The sequence below is a fragment of the Nyctereutes procyonoides genome, unplaced genomic scaffold (genome assembly GCF_905146905.1).
Source record: "Nyctereutes procyonoides isolate TBG_1078 unplaced genomic scaffold, NYPRO_anot_genome, whole genome shotgun sequence".
Classification (NCBI taxonomy): Eukaryota; Metazoa; Chordata; class Mammalia; order Carnivora; family Canidae; genus Nyctereutes; species Nyctereutes procyonoides.
In genome coordinates, this window is record NW_026575020.1 from 11,995,060 (window position 1) to 12,022,293 (window position 27,234).

The 27,234-nt window shown below is 39.1% G+C and overlaps 3 protein-coding genes across 9 annotated transcripts in view; 2 read left to right on the forward strand and 1 right to left on the reverse strand.

Annotated features, from left to right (window-relative positions):
• Nucleotides 1–1,295, forward strand: part of TOM1L1 (target of myb1 like 1 membrane trafficking protein) — a 47,995-nt gene extending 46,700 nt beyond the window's left edge. The window contains exon 16 of the mRNA XM_055335458.1: nt 586–1,295. The gene's annotated coding sequence lies outside the window, so the exon portion shown is untranslated. The remainder of the gene's footprint in view (nt 1–585) is intronic.
• A 501-nt stretch (nt 1,296–1,796) lies between these two features.
• Nucleotides 1,797–8,210, reverse strand: LOC129516124 (cytochrome c oxidase assembly protein COX11, mitochondrial). The gene is made up of 4 exons (XM_055335465.1): nt 7,778–8,210; nt 4,427–4,582; nt 2,924–3,049; nt 1,797–2,246 (listed from the first exon to the last, which is right to left on the reverse strand). The coding sequence occupies exons 1-4, from the start codon at nt 8,141–8,143 to the stop codon at nt 2,064–2,066; spliced, it is 831 nt and encodes a 276-aa protein (XP_055191440.1). The 5' UTR covers nt 8,144–8,210; the 3' UTR covers nt 1,797–2,063.
• Nucleotides 8,211–8,216: 6 nt separating this feature from the next.
• Nucleotides 8,217–27,234, forward strand: part of STXBP4 (syntaxin binding protein 4) — a 185,764-nt gene continuing 166,746 nt past the window's right edge. For 6 of the 7 annotated variants that reach the window (XR_008665698.1, XR_008665699.1, XM_055335437.1 and 3 more), the window contains exons 1-4: nt 8,217–8,310; nt 21,294–21,370; nt 22,238–22,359; nt 26,731–26,863. Coding sequence is in view for 4 of the 7 variants with exons in the window: in XM_055335437.1 (XP_055191412.1) it covers nt 22,313–22,359; nt 26,731–26,863 (180 nt within the window). In the remaining 3 variants the exon portion in view is untranslated. Of the gene's footprint in view, nt 8,311–21,293; nt 21,371–22,237; nt 22,360–26,730; nt 26,864–27,234 lie in introns of those variants that run through there. The other variant, XM_055335450.1, reaches the window with a different exon arrangement.

Consider the following 27,234-nt stretch of genomic DNA (forward strand, 5'->3'; position numbering starts at 1 on the left):
GCCATTTGAGTCTGAGCCTTAGGGAGAAACTTGTATACTAAGATTTTACTCAAATTGTAATGAAATGTGATCTCTGTGAGCTTATTAGCTAAAAATAATCTTTGGAATGTGTAAGTTGGTTTATAGTACAGAAATATTAATATGAACAAAAATAATGATCATTAGAAATGTCTTAGCACTGAAATAGACATTTATCTTTTATGTAAAGTTAATACCTTGTAACTGGTAGAACCCACTCATTGCTCATCCAGATGCACCTGGATTCTTCCTATTTGCTGAATTAGTCATCCCATTTTATTTACTTTTTTTTTTTAAGATTTTATTTATTTATTCAAGAGAAAGATGCAGAGGTAGAGGGAGAAGCAGGCTCCTTGAGGGGAGCCTGATGTGGAAGTCAATCCCATTTTATTTACTAATAAATGCACATGGCCAGCAGTAATCCATTAATCTTACTCTCCTCACCCCCACCCATGGAAGTAGTACATTCCCACCTTTCTGCATTAGATTGTGACTCTATTGTTATATCCATGAATGAGGAAAAAAAAAGGAAAGGATACAGGTTGTCTATTTTTTTTTTTATTTTAGGTGAAAGTGGATGACCAGCTCACTAACTACAAGTGCCAACTTTCTAAAGGTAGACCCTGTGCAGCTTTCAGACCCAGAAGACAAGACCTACCAACACATCAGAACCTTGGTAGAACATTTCTCCTCCACAGTAATGAAGTTTCACAGAAGAGTACCTGTTCCAGAGGAACATTTTATGCTTCCAGACCACAGCTTAAACTTTATCTCAAAAGAACTTAGTTGTCTCATATTCACTTAAAACTTAAGCAGAAGAAAAATTCATTTACTGAGGCCAACTAGTTTAATGACAGCATCTTATGTTTCACAGGGCTTCCTACCTTTAGAAAAGAAATCCTCACACAGCTGTGATAAGAGTAGATGAAGATTATTTTATTACAAAATAATTACGAAGACTGAGTGCCTTCATTTAACTAAGTTGAATGTAAAAGTCAATTTGTACTTTTTTATAAATATTACTCATTTAGAATTTGCCTTCATGATTGTAGTTTATATTTCAGGTACCTTAAAGAGGTCACTGGACTCTATAAAGTTGCCTTTAAACATGAACCTTTATAATACTGAATGATCTTTTTTTCTTCCCCCTTTACTGTAATATTCCTATTTGGAACAAACACTACAAACACTACTGGAAAACATTCAGAATAAATTGTGCATTCATTTATGTCAAAAATTACAATGACAAATTACTATTAAAACAGTTTAATACCTTTTTTTTTTTTTTTTTTTTTTTTTTTTTTTTACAGAGTTCATAGAACTTCTGATGTCAGTAAATCTTCACAATCCCACACTTACATTTTAACATTCAGGGACTTGAACTATCATAGGAAATGCTAGAATCCTAAGAAACATATTTCTCCATTTTATTTCATTTTCATGATGCCAAAATTTCAGAATATAAGTAGCCCTAGTTACTAAAGGAAAAATAGTCAAATCTGCAATCAGAATGTAATCTCTGGGCAAACTGTTAGGGCTCAGCAATTCCTCCTCTATTTTGAGCTTTTAAAGTAGGGACTACTCACAAAGAAAACAGTAACTTTTAAAAATAATAAAAGTAGGCAGAAGTTTATGACCTAGAGCCTAAAACTGATAACCATGGGAATAATCAAAATATTCACTGCTACAAGTATGAAGGGCTAATAATCTGTAAGAGGAGCAAGTAGAATTAAACTGAACCATCAAGTCTATGCCTACAGATTAAAGAAACAGAGCAGTTTCCTTTAATATTATCTGAATTTTATTATCAATACTACTTTTATTATATTCTATAGTTTTGAACAGTCATATTCTAAATAGGCATGCGGATTCCTTATGATAGAAACCGTTCAATTTTATGTAGGGTAAATTAGCTGATAAAACAGCATTATATAATATTTAAAATAGCTTCACATTACTGTAGAGTATTTCTCCCCTGAGAAGACCTCTATAGATTCATGATTTTTCAAAAATCACAAATCTGAATCAGGACTTAGGTGCAGACTTCAATGATAGCCTGGAACCGGCAACTGCTGCCCCTCCTTTGCTTCAAAAAACGTATAAGAAAGAGTGATGAGATCAACATTCACCATTCTTGGATCTTCAGCAAATTCAGGATCAATGTAGAAAAACACTGGCATATCTACTTCCTCTTGTGGATTAAGCCTTTGTTCCTCAAAACAGAAGCACTAGAAGTTATAGAAAAGTATTTGTTTAGTTTCTCTAAGAATAGGTGTTAACAATGGTTCATTTCTTGGCTCTAGTAAGCATACAATACTATAAAAAAATATAACTAAATATAATCCAAGTTCTGTGACAGAATGACAGTATCTTTGATTTTTGCTTTAAAACAGACTCAGGGAGTGCCTGAGTGGCTCAGTTGGTTAAGCACCTGCTTTTGGCTTAGATCATGATTCCAGAGCCCCAAGTGAAACTCGCTGCTTAGTGGGAAGTCTGCTTCTCCCCCCTCCTTTTGCCCCTCTCCTTCCCACTCGTGCTTGCTCACTCATAAATCTTTAATTTTTTTTTAAAAAACCAGAGACTCAACAAATTTGGTGGAGGGGGGAGGTGCAGAGGGAGTGGGAGAGACAATCTCAGGTGGACTCTCTGACCACAGAGCCAGCTACCAGGCTGGATCCCATGATCCTGAGCCAAAATCAAGAGTCCAGTGCTTAACTGATTGAGCCACCTTGGTGTCCTGCTCTTCTTCTGATCTTAAGAGCAGACACCCTCATCTCAACTTCTGCATAGCTGTTACAAATAATGGGAAAAAAGTTTGATGTTTAGGAGAAATGAATTTTCAGAAACTAGTTTCTACAAAACACTGTAGTAAGTTTAGTACTAAAGTTTGCATATAGAGCTGTACCTGTATTTTATTGAAATACTGTCCAGCTTCAAATGGTACAACATTGTATGTAGAAATTCCAATTACTGGTTTGTCTGTAGGATTCTTAGCTTTATAAAATGCCAGTGCAGTCTCTCCTGGTACTACCTGTTTTAAGGAAATACACATTATCAATACTTTAAATCTCACAGCTCCTAAATTAGTCATATTATTTTCCCTACTAAATAAGTCATTTTTCCTATTACACCACAATACTTTACCTAAACTAATGTTGAGGGTCAGCAAAATAAATTGTGAATATTACCCATGAATATCTGCAGACATTTCCATCTGCAATTTTACTTGCAAATGTCAGTGGAACCAGTGCTCTATTCATAATTGTGGATTGTCCTCTTGTATATCTGAAGTATTCAAGCAATAATATGCATTAAATTATTTAAAATGTCCAAGGACAGCCAAGCCTATCATAGCCCAAGCCTCACTTAACACTTATACTTCAATATCACGATTGACATAAAGATTCTAAGAGGTTACCAACTAGAATAAACTTAGAATAAAACTGAATAGAACTTTTGAAAGAACAGATTTTTAAAACTTGCAAGGCTTTAAAAATATAGATTTCCAAAGGATCCAGTCATTTGTACCAATTTAGTCACTTATATCTTGTATACTACTATATGATTAGAATATTCAGAATTATTAACCTATAAAACCCTCAATCATTGAAGAGATTCACTTATGTTTACTAACCTGGGTGGACACCAATATTTATAAGGGTGTTCCAACAAGGGTCACTATGAAGCTTTTCTGGCTATTCCCCAGCTCATAATTTCAATTAAATCCTCTAAGATTCCAGTTAAGATTTTAGGAAATTTTTAAGGTATACCTTTTCTGAAGTAGAACATGACTATTTAATATGATTATTTCAAAGTTTTGTTTTTTTTTTTTTTTAAGATTTTATTTATTCATAAGAGAGAGGCAGAAACACAGGCAGAGGGAGAAGTAGGCTCCATGCAGGGAGCCCTACATGGGACTCGATCCCGAGTCTCCAAGATCAGGCCCTGGGCTGAAGGTGGCGCTAAACTGGTGAGCCACGCGGGCTACCCACTTCAAAGCTTCTCAATTATTATTATTTTTTTTGAGAAAGGGATACTTGTGATATAAATCAGTAAACAACTACTCATTATAACCAGTGATTTTCAACTTTTCCCCCTTATCTATACCTGAGAGAAAGTCAACTACATACCATCAGAGAGTGAACTCTTAAAATGACTCTAATAAGAACAGATGACATTTTCCATTGTTTCAAACTGACTTTTACTACAATATCATATAACTTCAAGTATATTGCTACATTAGATATCACTGTCAAAAATAGTCTGTGAGTAATAAAAGACATAGCAATAGAGTCTCAGTATTTTGAGAGTAAGTTTACATGAGTATTTCCTAAATTATGAAACAGTTTAAGTGACGAAATTTTTAAAATGCAAAAAATAATCTTTTAATAACTACTTTATCACTTACATATATTTCTGTTTGCTGAGGTCTAAAATTCCACTGGAGACTTGCATGCACATCTGCATTAAAGGTGACTTTAATAATTCGATCCTTAACAGGCACCATGTTTTCAATCTGGTCTGATGCATGACCTGCTACTGCTGACCCTCCAAGACCAGTAGTCTAGGTATTAAAGATATTAAGAATATTAGAGGATAATATGTCAGTACTTTCAGGTGATGATTTATTCGATAAAAACAAATCTTAGAAACAGTAATCTAGTAGAAACCAAGTTTTTATACTGTCACTGACCATCTCCTATGAATGTGTCAATGGTTTGACCACCTTTGTAGTGTCAAGGGTCTATGTCTGTTAGAATGACTTCTCCTTCTTCAGTAATCACTTGGATTATCAAATGAGTCATTTGGGAGAAAGAGACTCCCCATTGATAATATATAGCTCAGAACTTTAGCTTAACTTTCCATTAAACATATTTCTACTTACTGTGTTTCATATAAACTATTAGTCATTCATAGAGATAAAAATTACCCACAACTCTATCATTTCAATGAAACTAATTAATTCCATTATCTACAGTCCTGTCTGATCCTTTTCCACATCATAACTTTTATAACATAGTTTGTAGTTTCACTTCTGTATTCTGCTTTTCTCAAGCATCATTAAGTGATTTTCCATGTTGGTAAATGATTTTGTAATTTTTTTTCTGTTCTTTAGTTCAGCTTTTATACGTTATCAGTTAATGAGAAAAACTGATCCCTTTGGCAACTGAATCAACTAATCACAAGACATCAGGGTAATCTGTATCTGATATTTCTTGCCTATCTTCACTGGCATTAATTATCTCATTATCAGAGATGTTTAGAAAAAAAATCCTTACTTCCAGGGTCATCATTCTTCTGATGCTTGAGGTTGCCAGAACTCTGGTCTCCGGATAATTAATCTGTTACTATACTAGGAGAAAAATACCAAATTTGAGGCTAGGGGAAGACTCCCAGCAATATGTAGTATCACTATCTTCTATTTATTACGCAAGTCAATTAACTGCACTCAACTGCCATGCAACATTACTGAATTACTTTATAAACCTACAAGCTGCGTTAGATGGCAAGCCTTTACTTATCCTTGTTTAGTAAATAAATTCTTCTGCCCGAGAGAGCTATAATGCTTAAGTTTTAAGATGTAACTCCTGAAGAATGTGAGTCACTTGATTAAAGATTCCTGAATGTATTCTGACAGTTTTTGAATTTGCAAATTTGATAGAGAATTTAACAGAAAAGGGCAATGAAAATATGTCCTGGGCTCAGTCTAGTTCTTCTAAGTAGTTCCAAGAACTGAATAAATCTTACTTTGGGGCCGGGGGCTACATTTTCCCATACTCATGTGAGGTCACTGTATTAAATCATTTATGTAATTCCTTATTTTTGGCTCTGAAGTTCTGTAATTCTAAAAGTGAAAGGGATGCTCTTTTGGAAATGTCCCTATGTAATATCCAACTTGATTTAAGATTACAAATTATAATTTTTTTTTTATCCTGCCCTGTATTTGCACACACATGCACAAAATATTGTCATTCACTTCAGTGTGAAGCAGCGTTTCTCTGGCACTAAGGGCATTTTGGATTGGATAATTCTTTAGGTTCTTCTGGGGGTCTTTGGTGGAGAGAAGGGGGAGTGTCTGTCCTGTGCAGTGTACTGTCCTAGTCTGCCCACTAGGGTATCAGTAGCATCCTCCCTGCTCACTTCCCAGGTTGTGACAACCAAAAATGTCTTCAGACTTTGCTGAATTCTCCCTGAAGAATAAAAGTGAACCCCTCTTCCTATGGTTTGCAGAGATTTATATTTGATATTTTGGATTCAGTTTGGTTCATTGATTTAACCAACTGCTAGTTTGGGGATTCATGCTAGGTCCAGGCTGCCCTCTGATGAAAACTAATTCACATTCTGCACTCGTTCTCCGGAATCAAGCTGCTGCATGCCTCATAAATGCTCATATTAACAGACTGAAAAAAAGTCTTTTTGACTTCTCTTTTGGTTATTACGGAAAACAATGGCAAGTTAATCACCAAAAGGAGAGAAGCCAGCCAGTAAGCCAGGCATTAACAATACCGGCAGGAAAAAAAGCAGTCAACCAGTGATTGCCAACTTCACTACACATTGGGATCACCTGAGTAACCTTTAAAAAATTACTAATGCCTGGCTCCCACTCCCAAGACATTCTGATTTAACTGCTTAGGGATGTGACCTGGATGTCAGGATTTTTAAAAGTTCTCCAGATGAGTTCCTCTCATCAAAACGAAGAGTTGGGAGAACACTACGAATACTTGGTGAATGAAACGAATGTAGCTCTCACCTACGTTTTTTGAACGAACTCCTGGCCCCTCCTCAGAACTCCTAATCAGAATCTCGGGTGTTAAGGGAGCCCTAACAGGTTTATTAAGGAAGCTCCACTAGTGAACGGTAACGCCTAGAGAAAGCAGCAAAATCGCCCCTTTAAGAATGAAGGAGAACCAACGTGACATGAAGTCTGCCTTCGTTTACGGTTGTCAAATATTATTCCGCACCGAAATCCCCTCAGGGACTTACTAAGTCACGGAATGCTGGGCCCCTCCCCCAGAGTTTCTGATTCAGCGGCTCTGTGGAGGTTTTTTTTTTTTTTTTAATTTTTTTTTAATTTATTGATGATAGTCACACACACAGAGAGAGAGAGAGGCAGGCTCCACGCACCGGGAGCCCGACGTGGGACTCGATCCGGGTCTCCAGGACCGCGCCCCGGGCCAAAGGCAGGCGCCAAACCGCTGCGCCACCCAGGGATCCCCCTGTGGAGGTTTTAACCCAACACCGTGCCCTCGAGTTCCCGGGTGATGGGACGCTGGTCCCCCGCAGGAACCGCACCTGAGGAACGAACGCATCAAGGGCTTCCGCTCGAGACGGGAGCCGTGGGTAGTAAGCGCGTGTGCAGGGAAGCCCCCCACGCACGACTCGTGCTTCTGTGTGGGGATTAAGCCGATTTACAAGCACAGCCCCCATGTTTCCAGGGCTGCCCTTCGCGCCTAGACCGTACACGCTTCACAGAATGAAGGTACCGATGCGGTGTACGTTCCGGGAGCAAACACTGTGTGAACGGGCAGAGGCTAAGGCGCACGGCTGGAGGGTCTCACCCCGCAGCGAGGTCGGCAGAAGCACGCTCGCCGCAGGGCCTTAGCTTCTACTTGGAGCGCTGCCACCAACTTCTGGTAAGCGCCGGCAAGAACTTTTTACGGCCCGTTTCCTCTCAGGTAGCCGCTGACGTCAGGCGTCCCCTCCAGCAGGACGCGGAGGAGCGGCCGCCGTCCCTCCGGGAGGCAGCGCCGGCCCCTACCTGGCAATACAGCCGATAAAGGGGTACAGCGGCGTAGGACGCTCCCAGCATGCCCACGGCGGCCGCGGCCACGTACGTGAGCACCGTCTTGTTCCGACGCCGCCAGTCCTCCTCCTGCGCGCGAGTGAAAGGGTTCGTGCTCTTCGGCCGCCGCGGCGGCGGCTGCAGCGCCAGCTCCGGGGCCGGGCTCGGGCGCCTCCAGGTCCCGAGGCGCCGCAGCGCCCTCTCAGCACCTCCCGTCCCACTCCTTCCCGGCCTGAGACAGGGCACTACCCTCTCCGCAGCCCTGGCCGCGGAGCCGCGGTGGCTCCAGCGCCAGCCACAGAAGGCAACGGGTCTCCACGGGGGACGCCAGAGCCCTCCCATAGCGCCCGGGGGAGAGAGCTCCCGCAGCCGGGGACGAGACGGCAGATCTCGCGAGGCCTGCGCAGTCTCGCGACATCTGGGGCGAGCTTGCCGCTGCTGTGGCTACGGGGCTCCTCAGGTGGCGGCGCCTGCGGTCGCGCTACGGAGGCCCGGTTGCCGGATTACGGGTAAGTTCGCGTTTTGCTTCATGACTTTCCTCCCACTTTGCTTCCCTCCGGCGCCTTCTACTAGCTTACTTTGAGGGAAACGCCATGCGCTCCGCGGGGTGCAAACGCCTCATCGTTTGGGCTCGTATCTCTGATCTTCCTAGACTCCACCATCCTTTGTTTCGACCTAGCGGCCCTCAGCCGCCGGCCCGCTGCTTACTGCCCTGGACTTGAGCTCAGGGACCACCTCTTCCAGGAAGCCTGCCTGGTGTTCACCACGGCGCACAACAACACTCACACACGTGTGCGTTTCCTCAGCCCCCGGGAATCGGCTTCCACTTCTCTTCGGATGCCCTCTAACCACTTGTCCAGTGGAAAATGACCAGTTCTGGAGCAGAGAGACGTTGTCAAACGAGTTTGTCCAGAGGAGAGTGACCAAGACAGGAACATACTTTAAGGCAGGATTGAAAGAAATGGGGGATGTTCATCCTGGAAAAGAACCCTGTCGGGGATGTACTACCTCTTCTTCGCTTGACCCAGGGGACACACTAGGACCTGAGGGGAGAGGCAGCACAGCCTATTTTGCTGTAATGGAAGGAAAAAGCTTTCTAGGAACTATAAAGGAGCTGATGAAAGCCCCCATTCTGAGGTGTGGCAGCTCGGGGGTGATGCCTGCATCCCACTATGGTCTTCTGTCCTTAGGCCAGTTATTCCATCTCTCTAAGTCCTGGTGGCCTTGTTAATAAAACGGAAATCATAAGAGTAAACGAGAATATGCATATCAAGTGATTTTCATTGTGCCCGAGACATAGGAAAGCTAGTAAACGTGAGGCTGCCTTTCTTGTGTGTGGGTGTTTTGGTTGGTTTTTAGATTTATTTTATTCATGAGAGACACAGAGAGAAAGAGCAGCAGAGACACAAGCAGGCTCCCTGTGGGGAGCCCGAGTCAGGACTCGATCCCAGGACTCTGCGGTCACCACCTGAGCCGAAGGCAGACGCTCAACCCCTGAGCCACCCAGGCGTCCCATCACACTCTCTTTCTAATGACTGGTGCAGGTATAATTATTCCCACTTTATGGATGACACATATAAATAACATTTAATCTAAAAAAAAAATCTATTTATTGCACTTTTCCACAAGCCAGGCCTTGTTCAAACTTACTGAGGCTACCGCACAGAGAAAAGCAAACACAATCCCTTCTCTTAGGAAGTGTACTTTTTACTGAGGGATTCTGGAGATAATCAAGTAACAGATATATAAATGAGGGAATTTCAGATAACAGTGCAGTGAGACAATAGAAGAGTGTGATTGGGAATAATAATGAGAAGGGTTAGTGAAGTCTTTCTGAAGGTGTGACATTTGAGCCTAGTCCTGAATGATGATAAGGAACCTACCTATACTGTGACAATTCCAAACCATGCAGAGTCCCAGAGGCAAGTAAGATCTAGATAGCATTGAAGAGTAAAAACAAGGCCACTGTGTTCCGGGCATAGAGAATAGGGAGGAAAGTAGTAGGAAATAAGGTCAAAACAGGTAGGTTAGGGGCCAGATAATACAGACCATTTTAAGCCATATCTAAAGGTTTGGATTTTATTCTGAAAGTAATAGGAAACTACTACAGAGTTTAGGTTGAAGTATACAAGTGATATGATCTGATCCCACATTTTTTTTTTAAAGATTTTATTCATTTATTCATGAGAGAAACAAAGAGAGGCAGACGGAGAATCAGGCTCCCTGCAGGAAGCCCGATGCAGGACTCGATCCCAGGACCCTGGGATCACACCCTGAGCTAAAGGTAGATGCTCATCCGCTGAACCACCCAGGCATCCCTGATTCACTTTTTGTTTCAAAGGGTTATGTTTGGGATCCCTGGGTGGCGCAGCGGTTTGGCGCCTGCCTTTGGCCCAGGGCGCGATCCTGGAGACCCGGGATCGAGTCCCACGTCGGGCTCCCGGTGCATGGAGCCTGCTTCTCCCTCTGCCTGTGTCTCTGCCTCTCTCTCTCTGTGACTATCATAAATAAATAAAAATTAAAAAAAAAAAAACCAAAGGGTTATGTTTATTTATTTGACAGAGAGCCAGAGAATACAAGCAGGGAGAGGAAGAAGCAGGCTTCCCGCTAAGCAGGGAGCCCAACGTGGGTCTCTGTCCCAGGACCCTGGGATCATGACCTGAGCCAAAGGCAGACACTCAGCCACTAAGCCACCCAGGCCCTAATTCACATTTTTTTAAAAAAGCTTTTATTTATTCATTAGAGACACAGAGAGAAGCAGAGATACAGGCAGAGGGAGAAGCAGGCTCCATGCAGGGAGCCCAGCATGGATCTCTGTCCCAAGACCCAGGGATCATGACCTGAGCCAAAGGCAGATGGTCAACAACTGAGCCACCCAGGTGCCTCCTGATTCACATTTTTTAAAAGACCTTGGTTGTGTTGTGTAGAATACATTAAAGGGAGGGGGGCAAAAACGGAAGTAGAGCAGTTAGGAGGCGATTGAGGTGAGTAATGATGGTCACCTTGAGTGAATGTAATTATTAACTTGTCACAGGGCCAGAAAATTGCAAAGCCAAAAATATCTTCTGAATCTTTCCTACTTTGGCACAAAAACTTGAAAATGCTCTGATTCTACGAATTTATTTGTATTGTTTTGTGTTTGAAAATCTTTTTCATCTACCTTAGTTCTTATACCAGATTATCAGCTTTTTCAGGATAAGACCTGTCATATATTAAGTTTCTTACAGCATAGACTCAAACCTCATGCAAACATAAATGTCACTGAAACCAACAATACATTCCCTTAGCCATTTTTTTCCTCCAGGCCCCCAATACGTAGCAACAGATAGCCATATAAATACATCAGTAATAGTGTCTTTGTCTTGGGATCTGTTATTTTGTTTTGTAATTTCAAATGAAACTATTCCTTTCCAAGGTGCAATAATCTATTTTTTTTAAGATTTTATTTATTTATTTATTTATTTTTTAAATATTTTATTTATTTATTCATGATAGTCACACAGAGAGAGACAGGCAGAGACACAGGCAGAGGGAGAAGCAGGCTCCATGCAGGGAGCCCGACGTGGGATTCGATCCCAGGTCTCCAGGATCGCGCCCCGGGCCAAAGGCAGGCGCCAAACCACTGCGCCACCCAGGGATCCCAATATTTTATTTATTTATTCATGATAGAGAGAGAGAAAGGCAGAGACACAGGCAGAGGGAGAAGCAGGCTCCATGCCGGGAGCCCGACGTGGGACTTGATCCCGGGACTCCAGGATCGCGCCCTAGGCCAAAGGCAGGTGCTAAACCACTGAGCCACCCAGGGATCCCCCCAAGGTGCAATAGTCTTGATAGTGGTAAAATGGTCTTAGCTATAGTTCTCATGAGTCTGGGTGTGCTTGTAATATTGCATACATCATTATGATAACTAATGCTAACCTATGAGTTTGACCATGAATGGAGGAGCACCTCGGGGCAAGGATATTACCTGTTCTGCAGGTAGAGGTATTGATTACAAACTTAAAATATTAAGGACTGGACTGACATTTCAGACTTAGCACCTTTAATCTGTAATATCATTTTTTAGAAGTAAACCTTGTGAACCCTTTCTAGTTAGCTTTGATCATGTCCAATTTTATATAATAGGTAAAATTTGTTGTTATACAAGCCATTTGGGGAGATGGGGGTGAGCAAAATGGGTGAAGATGGGAAAAATGGGGGAAAACAGAAACCATTGATAGTCACACATTTTCTTATCTGATTATTGGCTTTCAAGCTTTATGAAGACTTAAAGATTATAAAGATGAATCGTTTTAAAAATTTGGTTTGTAATTCCATTTTTGAGTGTTTTTTAATGCGTAATATAACTTGAGGAAACTGCTACTTAAATCTTATCATGTTAGTCCCTGAGCTGCATTTCTCAGCTATTTGCCTAATAAAACTACTAGATCCATTTGGCAGTGAAACATCTAGCACTTATTCCAACAGTACTAAAACTATTTAGCTGCTATTTATTATAATAATCTCCTCATCCCTAAACAAGAAAGAGTAATGCATCTCAATAAATATTAAGAACAAGTGAATTGTAGTTCATTTGAGAATAAGCTGGGCAATCACAGTTTTCAGTGATTGCAGTGATGGCATGAAGTTGTCACAGTAAGTCTTGATCTCCTAGTTTCTTATTTCCTGGCAACTTCCTTTAAGTCACATATTTGAGGAACTACTCCATTTAAAAGATCTTCAATAAGTTTATATATTTGACAGACCAGGTGGAATGAAAACAAGTCATTCATCCGTAGAGGGCATTTTTAAAAAATGTTTATCAGGATCAGGGCCAGCTTCGTGGATAGATGACCCATGCAGTCAATAAGAGCCTGTTTTTTAAAGGGCCTTTTCAGCCCTGGTGGCTCAGCAGTTTAGCACCGCCTTCAGCCCAGGGCGTGATCCTGGAGACCTGGGATCGAGTCCCACGTCGGGTTCCCTGAATGGAGCCCTCCCTCTGCCTGTGTCTGTCTGTCTTGTCTGTCTCTCTCTCTGTGTTTCTCATGAATAAATAAATAAAATCTTTTAAAAAAATAAATAAAAATAAAGGGCCTTTTGCCCCAAATAGACGGAATGACATTTCAGCATAATTTGGGCTAAAGCCATGTCAGCCTTCCTGGGATAAGCAGAGTTAAAAGCAGAGGCAGAAAACTGGGAAAATGCAAAAGCAGAGAACCCAATCTCAGGAAATAAAAGCGAAGAGATGAGGAAAAAAGCAAATTTAGGTCTCCTGAGAATAGTCAGGATCTATGAAATAACATCAAGCAAAATTCCAAGCTCCTTACCATGCCCCATAAGACTCTTTGCTTTTTGAACTTCATCTGCTGTTTCTCTCTCTCCCCACATTCACCATGTTCTAGCCGTACTTCTTTGTGTCTGTAAATACCCCAACATTTTTTTTTGCTGCCTCAACACCTTTTCTCTGCCTGGAATACTTTGTCTCCCAGTTTTTTTCCTGGCTGACCTATTTGGATCTTAGCTAGAACACCACTACCCAATCTAAATCAGCCCGCATCTGTCCAAGTTACATTGGTGTATATGAAATCCAGTTTGTTTACTTTTTTATTATTTTTTTTCCTCTCAACACTAGAATGTAAATGCCATAAGAGCAGGGACCTTGGCTTGTTCCCCACATTATCACAAGCACATAGCTTAGTGCGCATGGTTGTACTGAGTAAATGTTTGGGGGATGAGTGCAGGAATGAAAGCAAACAGAAGGCAGTCGGTAGTGTAAGGAAACTTTTGAGAGCAGTGAGCTGTTGCTCTGATGAAGATCTCCTGTTTGAGAAGATTAGAACTCCTTTCAAGCAGTTTTCCAGTGTTTCCCACAGGGTTGGTCTGTGTGTTCCAGGCAGTTGCTGAGTGTCCACCCCCACCCAAGGCAAATGAGCAGCATTCCTGAACTGCCTAGATTCTTTTTTTTTTTTTTTTTTTTTGCTTAGATTCTTAAGAAAAAATTCATTAGCAGTAGGAATATTGCCTTTCGGTACAAAATAAAGAAGATAGATTGCCTTTGACTGATACTTTATATCTTAATCTCTTAAAACTTTCATGTTATTTCTTAAAAGATCAGTTAAGTAATAAAGTCAAGCCCAGGGAAGGAAGCCATTCCTGATTATATGACCCTAGGATTATTTAAATACTAATACTGTCTCGAAGAATCTGTGCTGTGATAAGACGTGTTGCCACAGTTTCTAAACACTTTGTTTTGTGTCTTCAAGTATAATGCTGAATCTATAGGTCTAACTTTATAACAAGAAATATTTAATTGTTTTCTTATTTTAATATAGCAGTTCTAGTTGATCTATAAATAGTAAGCATCTCCAACTTGTCTGTCACAGAATCCAAACAGATTATTTATTAGGTAACCAGCACTATCATTCCCACCTTAATGTAAAATTTATCCTATCCAAGTCCTTTTTTTCCTCCCTTCCAGTTCCTTCCAAATGACCTGACTACTGGCTACCCTATACCACTCATGGACCAGACTGTGTCTTTGAGGTGCATGCACATTTTATAAGGAAAGTCCTCCCCTCAAAAAACTCTGAGGAGCTTGTAGTTCTGTAAGCCAGGAACAGAATTTTTTATTGATAGAAACAAGGAACCTTTAAAAATCACCTGATGAATGATCTTGTCATTCTACATATGGAGAAACTGGGGAGCAGAATCGTTCAGTGACCACTCCAAGTCCTTTGGCTAGTGGACAGCACACATGGAACTCAAACCCAGGTATCTTAACTTCTAGACAAGTGCTCATCCCAGTGCAATGCCCTTGTAAAAATAAAACGTGTGGCAAAGAGAATTCCAAAGTGTTTCTTTTTAAATAGGCTAGAGATGATTAATATGAGAGGAAATTTACATTAAGTACTATTTGTACTGTGAGTTTCTTTGCTATAAGTCTTCTTTTTAAACTCTAGGAGGGAAAAAGTGTCTTTATTTTTACTACTTGCCAATTTGCTTACAAAGGATTAGTTATAAGAAATTATTATTTTTTAAAGATTTTATTTTTTCATGAGAGACACAGAACGAAAGAGGCAGAGACATAGGCAGAAGGAGAAGCCCTGATCCGAAGGCAGATGCTGAACTGCTGAGCTACCCAGGCATCCCTATAAGAAATATTTAAAGAGTATAGCCAGTTTTCTCTGGTAAATACCAGGTCTATGTTATTTTTATTTTCTCTTCCGCTTTGCAACATTTGCTGATACTTTAGCAAATGGAGATAAAAAAAGAGAATGACATAAAGGGAAATGACATCAAAGGAGACATAACCAGAAGGGGCTAATCTGTCTTCTTTCTTCTTTTCGTTTTTTTTCTTTTTCTTTTCTTTTCTTTTCTTTCTTTTCTTTTCTTTTCTTTTCTTTTCTAGAGAGGGGAAGACAGAAATGGGTATGGGGGGTGGGCAAAAGGAGAGGGAGAAAGAGAATCTTAAGCAGGCTGCATGCCTAGTGTGGTGATGGTGGTGGTGGTGGTGATGATGATGATGATGATGATAAGAAAGTAAGAAGAAGATGATGATGATGAAGGTGAAGGTGAAGGGACCATTTCAGTGTAAAGTAGTAAGCCCATACATCTCTCCTTTATTGCCACACCTTGTCCTTCTTCCCTTTACTTCTAGTTTCTTTTCACTTTAGAAAAACAACTAAATGGCAGAGAGTTCCTGGACTACACAACTTGTTAAATACTTTGAAGTAAATAATAGATATTTTAAAGACATTAAACAAACAACAAAGAGATTAAAATACCTAGGTATTAAATAAGCAAAGTGTGAGACCCATATGAGACCCCTTGGAAACACTACAGAAGGCCACCAAAGATTTGAAGAAATGGAAAGACATACCAGTTCTTGGGTAGCAGGACTCAACCGTATAGATACTTCCTCAATTATATAGTACTTCCTCAATTATAACTTTAACATGATTCCCCAAAAGTTGGCATTATTTTGTTTTGTTTTGTAAACAGAATGAGATTTTGAAGTTAATATGTAAAAATAACCAAAAATAGCCAGGAAAACTTGATTAACAAAAGAAGTAACGAGGGAGTGATGGATTTACTATGTACAAAACATAAAGCCTCATCATTAAGATAGACTAACCAGTGGGCCAGAATAAAAAGCACAGAAGTAGGCTCAAATATTTATGAGATGGATTATTTATAGTAATGTTGTTGAGGCAACTGAGTGATACTCTTGGGAGAAAACAAAAGACTTGGATCTATATCTTATACTGTACAATAGGATGGATTCCAAATGAATCAAAGATTTTTAAATAAGACTAAAAATACTGGAAGAAAATACAAGAGAGTTCTTGATAACTTTGGAGTGTATAAGGACTTACATTTGACTTAAAACCCACAAGTCATGGAAGATTGATAAATTCCACAGGCCTTTGTATAACGACAATAACAACAAAATCCATAACTAAGAATAAAGGAGGAAAAGTATATTTACATTTCTTAATGCAGACAGAGGAGATAGTCTCCCTGGGAAAAAAGAACTCTTAAAACCTAGATGGAAAAAAGTTAACCACAAAAAAAAATTGGCAAAAGATATAAAAATAAAGTTCACATAAAAGGAGACACTAAATGGTTCTTAAAACATAAAAACAAATGTTTATCCTCATCAATCTTAAGACCTTAAGGTACTGGGCAGCCCAGGTGGCTCAGCGGTTTAGCGCCAGCTTCAGCCCAGAGTGTGATCCTGGAGACCCGGGGTCGAGTCCCACGTCGGGCTCCCTGCATGGAACCTGCCTGTGTCTCTGCCTCTCTCTGTGTGTCTCTCATGAATAAATAAATAAAATCTTTAAAAAAAAATCTTAAGATACTATTTTCATCAATAAGATTGTCAAAAATCCAGAAGTTATATAATACACCATGTTAATGAGAACGTGGAGTATCAGGCACTATTATTGGATAGGTGGTAAATTAGGGCAGTTGATGATTGAGGGCAGTTTGGCAATTTCTATCAAATTATCAAGTGAAAAAAATCAAGTGTATATAAATGCTGATCTGTTTTTGTGAATTTGTCATACAGATAAATTTGCACACATGTGATGTGACCCATATATAGGGTTTTCATTGCAGCATGTTTATAATAGCAAAATATGTGAAACAATTTAAGTATCTATCAATAAGGGAATAAATAAATATGAGAATAAATTCCATAAAATGGAATGCCATGCAGCTATGAAAAATTTAAAAAAATTAGGGAGGACCCTGGATGGCTCCATCAATTAAGTATCCAACTCTTGATTTCAGCTCAGGTTGTGATCTCAGGGTTGTGAACTTGAGCCCTACATCAGGCTCCACACTGGGCACGGAGCCTGCTTAAGATTCTTCCTCTCCCTCTCTTAAAAAAAAAAAAAGGATGCTATGTAAAAATGGAAATAATTCCAGGTTCTACATTAATTTATAAAAATGAGATTGCACAGCTGTGCTTACAGTTTACAGGACTACTGCATACACCAGAGGACCTGTTTACATCATGTATATGACCCATACCCTCAGGGATTATACAGTGCACAACATGAAAAGCTGGATGTTTTCTGTGCATTGTACCACCTTTGTTAGTCAAAACAAAAGCAAAGGAAACAATATTCATATTTGTCTTTGCATAAAGGAACTAAAAGTATTCACAAGAAACAAAAACAGGGGTACTTAAATATGTGGAAATAAGTGTGAAGATAGGATAGATCTATACATCCATTGCATAGACCTCATTTTAATGTATTAGCAATTTTTAAAAACTAAAAAACATACTATTATCAATAGTATGAATATTCATTCAATATTATAATTTCATCAAGTTAATATTTACCATCTTTTCTGCCAGATGTTTTTATCCCTTTTTCTCTATTTTTGATCTAGCAAAAAGAACTAGTTTTAGAAAGTATTGAATGTAATCTCTTTGGGAATATAAATTAAGTCTATTACTCAAACTTATGCATCGTAGGCAGATTTTTTTTATCTAATGAAATTTCTATATATAATTTAAACTGTTTTCATCAAAGTAAAGCTCTCATTTGTTTTCTGAAATAGACTTATGTTATAAAACAAGATTTTTTCCCCCAGGGTTCCACTTTCTCTGTTGTTGCTGACCTCACATTTTTCCCTTATGAGTCACTAAACTAGAAAAACAATATATTTTTCTTGAATTGGCATATTTTTTTTTGTATGTGTGAAACTTCTGTGTCATTCATTAATAATGTGAAGTTGTGGGGGTGTGTGTTTGTAACATTACAGAACTGTTGGTTGGGTGGCTTGCTAGCTTCTGTAAAGGAAGGAGTAGAGAATAAAAAGAGAGGGAAGGAAAAGGCATTTTATGAAATTTAAGGCTTAAGGATATGATAATGGATACCTTGTTCATTAAAAAAAGAGAAAGAAAGCCTGCTATTTGGTGGATAAAACTAAACCCATTTCTGTTAGTTTAATCAACAGTATCATCTCATATAGACAGCATATTAAAACTTTTAAGACTCTCACCCTATATTTTCAGAAAATGAAGTTTTTCTACATAAATCAGCTTCCCAGCATGCTGTAGTAAAAAAAGGTTGGGTTTGGAGCTAGAGAGAATTAGGTTCACATTCTACTTTAACACTGTGTAGCCTTGTGGTCACAGTTTCTCCGTGACAAGGTTTTCATTTATGTAAATATAGATATGTAATTATACCTGCCTGTGGGGCTACTTTGAGGGAAGTTAAAATCCTCATTTGGCCAGATTGGTGCTTAGTAATGATTCTGTTCTGGGTGGAGTGGCCTTTTTCCATGCTCCCCCAGCCCCCTGTGCACACACTGTCAGAGCACTTAGCACCCTCCTGATGTCTGTTTTTTGTTTTTTTTTGTTTTTTTTTTTTACTGTCTCCAGGGACAGACTCAGCTCCAGCACTTAGGATACTGTCAGGCATGTTAAGTGAATGAAATAATTTAAACACTTAAATTTCATTTCAATACTTTAAAATAGAAATATTTTTAAATGCCTTGTTAAGTTTGACATTATATGAAATCTGTTTCTGCATTTTAGCCACAATATATCCGTTAGACAAGGGTATGTTTCATCACTTGGGGAACTCTGTGTCCCTTTAGGACAAATCACCACTAGATGGTGATCACCACTAGGCTGGGATCTTACTTGCTTTGGCGTCATTTCTCTGCTGGTTTTAATCTGCATGCTTCCCTTGTTGCTTGCTGCCACAGGGACTGTGAAAGTCAAAGCAGGATTTTAACATTCAGGCCAGTGGAACAACACTATGTTAGGTTCCCAGAAGGTGGTTGGCTCTTTCTTTAAGGCCTATTCAAGTTATTTACAGCAGAATGTGTGGTTTCTCCCTCATTCAATGGTTAGAGAAAAGCTGACATAATCGCCTTGATTTTAGTTCTCTGCCTCAGTTTTGCTCTCCCTGGAATTTTGGTTTTCTGAGTCCTTAGCCTCTCTGGAATTCTGCAAGAAGAGTTCCTCCTGAATCTCCCTTCAGCTGTTTCTGAGGCCAGAATTTTGCTTTGAATCAGTTACTGGTATGCAGAAATTTCCCCTCAGCAACTCAGAGATATATAGCATGCCATCCCTGTTCACCCCAGTACACAATACACATATTCCCATGTTCTCTATGTGGGCTCAAACTCACAAATGTTTAAGAAGTCAGGGTACCTGAGTGGCTCTGTCAGTTAAGCATCTGACTCCTGATTTTGGTTCAGGTCATGATCTCAGTATTGTGAGATAGAGCTCCCCAACAGTCTCTGCAAGGCATGGAGCCTGCTTAAGATTATCTCCCTCCCACTCCCCCTCACCCAGCTTGCATGTGTATTCTCTTTCTTAAAAAAAAAAAAAAAAAAAAAAAAGGAAACAAAGAAAAAGAAAAAAAAAAATGGAAGCCTTGCCCTAGTTTCAGCTTCTTAGGTCCTTTATCTGTTATCATCTCACCGTCTATTTTTTGTCCTCTAGCAATTTGTCAAAACATTTTATCTGATGGCTCTTCTCCCATTTATTCATGAACATTATGAGTTTATACTCTTATAAAGTGGCCTCTTTGAAGTGAAGGAAGATACATGCCAAGGTCAAGCTTCTACATTTTCTACATTTTTTTTCTTTAAAGAATTTTTTTTAAATTTTTATTTATTTATGATAGTCACAGAAAAAGAGAGAGAGGCAGAGACATAGGCAGAGGGAGAAGCAGGCTCCATGCACCGGGAGCCCAATGTGGAATTCGATCCCGGGTCTCCAGGATCGCGCCCTGGGCCAAAGGCAGGCGCCAAACCGCTGTGCCACCCAGGGATCCCAAGAGAATTTTTTTTTTAAGATTTTATTTATTTATTCATGAGAGACACACACAGAGAGAGGCAGAGACACAGGCAGAGGGAGAAGCAGGCTCTGTGCAGGGAGCCTGATGCGGGACTTGATCCCAGGACCCTGGGATCATGCCCTGAGCCAAAGGCAGATGCTCAACTACTGAGCCACCAGGTGCCCCTCTTTAGAGAATTTTAGTTTTAAAAATGTATCAAAGTATACGTGACACACAATGTTACCTTAGTTTCATGTGTACAACATAGAGATTCAACAACTGTACATGATGCTGTGCTCACCACAAGTGTAGCCACCACCTGTCACCACACAACACTATTATGATATCATTGACTATATTCCCTATGCTGTACTTTTCATCCCTGTGACTTATTCTGTAACTGGAAGCCTGTACCTCCAACTCCCCTTCACCTGTTTCTTCCATCCTCCCAGCTCCTTTCCATTCTGACAACTTTAAATGAAAATCAGATTTTTAAAAATTTAGCTTAAGAGATTATATTGTTTTAGAGAGAAAGCATACATATGTGCAAGTTAGGGGAGGGGCAGAAAGGGAAAGAATCTTAAGCAGATTCCTTGCCCAGCAAGGAGCCCCACGGCGGGGGCGGGGGGGGGGGGGGGGGGGGCGGGCCTCCGTCTCATGCCCCTGAGATCATGACCTGAGGTGAAATCAAGACAATGGAGCCACCCAGGTGCCCTTAAATATAGTTAATTTATAACAAACAGTACATATTTATAGTGAGAGAATTTGGTAAATTTTGATATGTGAATGTATTTGTAAAACCATCACTACAGTCAAGGTAGTGATTGTACTATGAAGAAACTAAGGCTTGGAGACGCCTACAAACTCAAATTGGCACCCAGGTGTCTGTGATGCCAAGATCCATGCTCAAGGCTCCGAAGCCTGAGTGCTAGTTAGAAAAACAACCACTGACTGTTTCTAATTTGTGTGAGGAAAGCACACAGTTTCTGAATCTAGCTATTCATTTCCTTAATAAGAAGGTTGTGCTAAATATTCTTAGTGTCTTTTAAGTTTCTGTACTTTATCCACATTTCTTCTGAAGAGATGATAAAGCTCTATTCAAATACAACTTTAATTAAATGAAACTGCACCTTTCTCTTTAATTTTCACAGAAGAGCTATATGAGACATTAAAATCATATATATATTTTTTTCTTTTCATAGGAAAGTATTTAAGAAGCTTGTGGATTAATATGAATCAAAGTAATATAAGATCTGCAGGAAGCCCCTCAAAATAGCTGGTAAGACGATAGGAATTTGTTTTTTTCAACAGTGTATTGTATAATTATTTTATAGACATTCTGCCTATAAACTTTCTAGCCTTGTGATTACAAAAGATATTTGTCACACTTTCATTAGTATGTGATTTTTATTTTTATTATTATTTTTTTAAGATTTCATTTATTTATTTGACAGAAAGAGAGAGCAGGACAAGCTGGGGAGCAGTGGAGGGAGAGGGAGAAGCAGGCCCCCCCTCTGAGAGCAGGGAGCCTGATGAGGGGCTCAATTCCAGAACCCTGGGATCATGACCTGAGCTGAAGGCAGATGCTTAACTGACTGAGGCACCCGGGTGCTCCTGTTATGTGATATTTTAAGTGTATTAATGGTGGAAACTATATTAGTTACCTGAAGTTTAGCTGTATTCTTCACCTCTGCCAGAAAATGCAGTTGTTTTTTTTTTTTTTTTAAGGTTTTTTTATTTATTCATGAAAGCCACAGAAAGGCAGAGACACAGGCAGAGGGAGAAGCAGGCTCCCTGAGGGGAACCTGATATGGGACTCAATCCCAGGACAGAATCATGACCTAGCCAAAGGCAGACACTCAACCATTGAGCCACCAGGTGCCCCAGAAAATGCAGATTTTACATAGATACAGATAATGACGTGGATGTAGTCCTATAGCCATGTCTATATGCAGAACTGTTTTCATATTTCTCAGATATTATCAGCAATGACTAAAGTGCCATAGTTCAAAATATATAAAATACATCTAACATGTATATATAGATACATATTGTTTACATGTATATAATTTTTTTAAGCAAAGTTGAAGTTGAATTTGACAACTCTTAAGCCATGAAAATTTATTTTCTATTTCTGCATTCTTAGGAAAGGAAGAATTTCTAGACTCTTCATCAAGATCTTCAATTACACGGTTAAATCTAAGGCTCCTGTGGTAAAATCATGAATAAAAATACATCTGCTGTGTTATCATCCAGTCTACTTGAAAAGTAATTTTTAAGTAAATTTTTAAAAAGTAATTTTTAAATCTAATATGTTTTGAGCTATCATAGTTTGAAATATGTAGAATGGTAATGAACTTTTTTGATTGAAAATTTTATACAGTTAACTGAGGTTTAAGGTAGAGTAATAAGTTGATCAATAATTACCTTCCAACATAAATCAATGTCTGCATTCTTTTTTATAATTTTTTATAAAAATTGTTTTTTCTAAAATTTGATCTGATTGTTCTAAAATATTTTATGATTCCAAGTTAAAAATAACATAAAGCAACAGTGGTTTTGCGGGGTAACAAACCACCCAAAATACCTTGAAACAACAAGCATTTATTCTTTCTCATGATTTGGTAGGTTGGCTGAACAGTTTTTCTGTTATGTACCAGAAGTGCAGGATTGCCTCATATGTTCTGGCACCTCATCTGGAAAGGTTGGATGGCGTCTCTTTGAACCTGATCTCATTCTCCAGGACGCTAGCTCAGGCTCTTTCCCATGATGGCAGAATGGTTCCCAGCAACACACCCACGTGTTTTTCAGATGTCTTATTTCCCTCACATTTGCTGATGTACCATTGGCTGAATCAGTTCGGATAGCCAAGTCCAAATTCAAAGGGTAGAGATACAGACTTTACTTTTTATTTTTAATTTTTAAATTTTTTTTTAAGATTTTATTTATTTATTCATGAGAGACAGAGAGGCAGATGGGACTCCTGAGTGGCTCAGCAGTTGAGTGTCTGCTTTCAGCTCAGGGTATGATCCTGGTCCCGGGATTGAATCCCTCATTGGGCTCCTTGCAGGGAGCCCACTTCTCCTTCTGCCTGTGTCTCTGCCTCTCTCTGTGTGTCTCTCATGAATAAATAAATAAAATAAAATCTTAAAAAAAAAAAGAGAGAGAAAGAGGCAGAGACCTAGGCAGAGGGAGAAGCGGGCTCTCCACAGGAGCCCAATGCAGGACTCTGTCCATGAGCCGAAGGCAGACACTCAACCACTGAGCCACCAGGTGTCCCCAGACTTTACTTTTTAATGGAACAACAGTAAAGGCACATTCCAAATGGCACACAGACAGGGATGGGAAGAATTGGTGGCTGTTTTGCAAACCGGTAACATACATATAACAGGATATATTCAGAGAAGTCATTCTTGCCTTTCATTCACTCCGTGACCTCATTCTTCCTATAGATAACCATTTTCTTAGTTCTTTTTCAGTGCTTCTTTTTGCATAAGCAAATACATATAAATATATACACATTATATAACACTATAAGTATGTGTATATATATGATGTGTGTGTGTGTGTGTGTGTGTATATATATATATATATATATATATATATAAAATTGTATATAATAGTAAGCACGTGCACACCAGCCCTCAGGTTCATAGGTCTTCCCTGGAGAAGAGTATCAGGCTAATTAAATTGAGGATGTCTTTCTCTGACACCTCCTGAGAGCACTGGAAAAATGTAGTCTCCATGGGGCACAAGCAAGGCCCATCTCTGTGGTATGGAAAGAGCTCCATGTACAGAGCTCTGTGCCCTTGTGCTGAGCAGTTTTACTTTCTAGTACAGCATAGAGTTTTGTCCAACTCTTAAGGGAAACTCAAGCCCGTGGGAAAGAATCCTATAACTGAAGCAAGATGGCCACAAATATCCAGGCTCTGCCTCTTAGGTTCTACTCACCAGCATGTTCTTAACAAAAAGGCAACATGTTATATATACTTTTTGATCTTGCCCTTTTTTTTTTTTTCAACTTCTATCCTAGTGATCGTATCAGTCTATAAATGTCTTCCTTGGACCTTGTTATAACTGTAGTATTTTATCCTGTGAATGTACTATAGTTTATTCAGCCAGTACCTTATTGACGGACAGCCATTGTTTGCAAGTTTTGGAGATTACAAATTATGCCAAAATGAATAACCTAGTATACAAATCATTTTGTATTTTTTGCCAGTGTATCTTTGAGATGGATTCCTAGAAATGGGATTTCTGGGTCAGAAGGTAAATTTAGAGATTACCAAATTCTCTCTTTAGGATCTATGCCATTTTACATCCTCATCAACGGTATACAAAAATACCTCTTTTCCTGAAGCTTTGTCATCCGAGTATATTGTCAGTTTTAAATATATGTTGATCTGATAGGTGAATAGCAATATCTCTGCCTGTTTTTTTTTTATTTTTTATTTTTTAAAGATGCATTTCCTTATTTATTTATTTATTTATTTATTTATTTATTTATTTATTTATTTATTTTATTTATGATAGTCACAGATTGAGAGAGAGAGAGAGGCAGAGACAAAGGCAGAGGGAGAAGCAGGCTCCATGCACCGGGAGCCCGATGTGGGACTCGATCCCGGGTCTCCAGGATCGCGCCCTGTGCCAAAGGCAGGCGCCAAACTGCTGCGCCACCCAGGGATCCCTTCTGCCTGGTTTTAATTTGGAATTCTCTGTGATTAAAGTTGAGAGGCAGAACTATTTTTAACAACCAAAAAAAGTAAATAATATAAATTATTAGCATAAGGGGTTTTTAAAATAAGGTCCTAGCAAGTAAATGCTATATGGAAATATAGATATTCTATTGTATCAGAAAAGGAGGTCTCCATTACTGAAACAGTAACGTATGGTAAGGATGGTGTATTTTCACCATTGGAGGAACTTCGCATTTAGATGGTTTAAGAGGTTATGGGAGGTACTTAATGAGGTACTTTAATTCCCATTCCCCTTCCACTCTCTCATTTCTAGGCTTCAGTCTTATGCCCTTACAACTTAATATTCCACTAAGAGTGGGCTGAGCTTTTGAAATTTGTAATAGTGAAACATTATGGACCCAGGCCTGATGGCCTCTTTTCCTAGCTAATTGACCATTGCCCTAGAAACCAGACAAGCCATCCAACACTAGAGCCTTAATTCAGTATAATAAAAAGCAAAATATTTAAAAGCAGGGAGGTTTGTAAGATTTTTTTTATAGTTTAATTTCTTTCAATTTTTTATGATTTAACTTTTGAACGCACTTTCTTAAAGATATCATTAGAATTTCTATGGCAAAAGCTAAGAAAGTTTTTTTTCTAAAAGCTATAATCATAATTAAGATATAAGGCAACTCTTTTTTAATAGCAGTTTGAGTTTTTTGATATGTTTGAAAATAACTGAAAGTCCTATATTCAACAATGGCTTTAATACGGCAAGAAAGTAGATCTTATACCACAATTTACCTCTGGAGTTATACCACAATTTACCTCTGGAGTAAGACAAACTGGGTTTCTATTGCTGTTTTCTGACTTCATAACCTTAGACCACCAAGTTAACCTTCCCAGATTTTGGTGCTTTTAGAAAAATAAGAGTAATAATTTTAAGAGTTGTAAAAATAATTAAATTGAATGGCATAATGTATAAATATTGATGAACACAGTGCCCAGTACATCACTGGTAAGCGGGCAGCTCTAAGCCTTATTTCAAACTGTTCCAAGTTTCTGTTCTGATAGGAGTGTTCAGAAACACAAATAGGGGGGTATAACTTGCACAAAATTCTTTTGGCAGTAATGACATTGCTCTTAAGTTTGATGTTAAATATGGATGGAGCACATGCTTTCTATGAAAACATACTCTTTCTAAATTAAAAAGATAACTTTTCCTTTTGAGATTCAAATGGAGGTCATATTTATTTTGTTATAAATGGCCTTTTAAAAGACACTTTAAGTTTCTTTTACCAATAATGTCTTTTAAAAAGTCACTTACCTAACTCATTAAAATCTTTAATTTTGGAATCCTTCAGTGTAATCTATTTTTTTTAAAGAATAATGAGAATGAATAGTTTTTTTTTTTAATTTTTATTTATTTATGATAGTCACACAGAAAGAGAGAAAGAGAGAGAGGCAGAGGCAGAGACACAGGCAGAGGGAGAAGCAGGCTCCATGCACCGGGAGCCCGACATGGGATTCGATCCCGGGTCTTCAGGATCGCGCCCTGGGCCAAAGGCAGGCGCTAAACCGCTGCGCCACCCAGGGATTCCCCCTTCAGTGTAATCTAAAAGTCAACTAAAGGCACATCTCTTCAGATCCCTTTAATAAATATTTACATTTATTTAAATCCTATGTTGAAGGTATTTTTCTTTGTTCTGCTCTAAAGAAATAAGTATTATTGCTGTGATTTTGTCTATGGTTTAATTGTTTCATAGGAAAAAATAAATAATAGAGGTTAATAGAATCCATTTGTTTGCTCTTCTATCACCATACTTTTCTAAATGTCGTTGCTAATATGTACTGAGTATTTGGGGTTATCTAGATCTAAGAATTTGGTTTAACAAGTAGTTTAAAGAGAAAGTAGGCAAAGATCTCTAGGCTAACCTGTGAGTGCTAATTTACTTTATCTTAGGGATCCTGCCTTTCAGATGATTACAATTACCAAGGAAACAGGCCTTGGTCTGAAGATCCTAGGAGGAATTAACCGAAATGAAGGTCCCTTGGTATATATTCAGGAAATCATTCCTGGAGGAGACTGTTACAAGGTAAAAATGAAAATAAAAAATAACACTTCACCAAAAAACCCAAACCACCAGTGATGAAGTTTGTTTACCTACTACATCAAGTAATTTTTTTTTTTTTAATTTTTAATACTAGCTGAATGTCCTCTGTGACTTTCTCAGTGAAAGATCCTGCAAGCACTAGAAAGATAGGCCTTCCCTTCAAGGAGCTTTTTATCCCCATGAAAAATGTTTGTAATTAAAATAATTAATTGAGGGGTGCCTAGGTGGCTCAGTCAGTTAAGCATCTGCCTTCAGCTCAGGCCATGATCCTGGGGTCCTGGGATTGAGCCCTGGGCCCCTCATCGGGCTTCTGGCTCATTGGGTAGCCTGCTTCTCCCTCTCCCTCTCCCTGT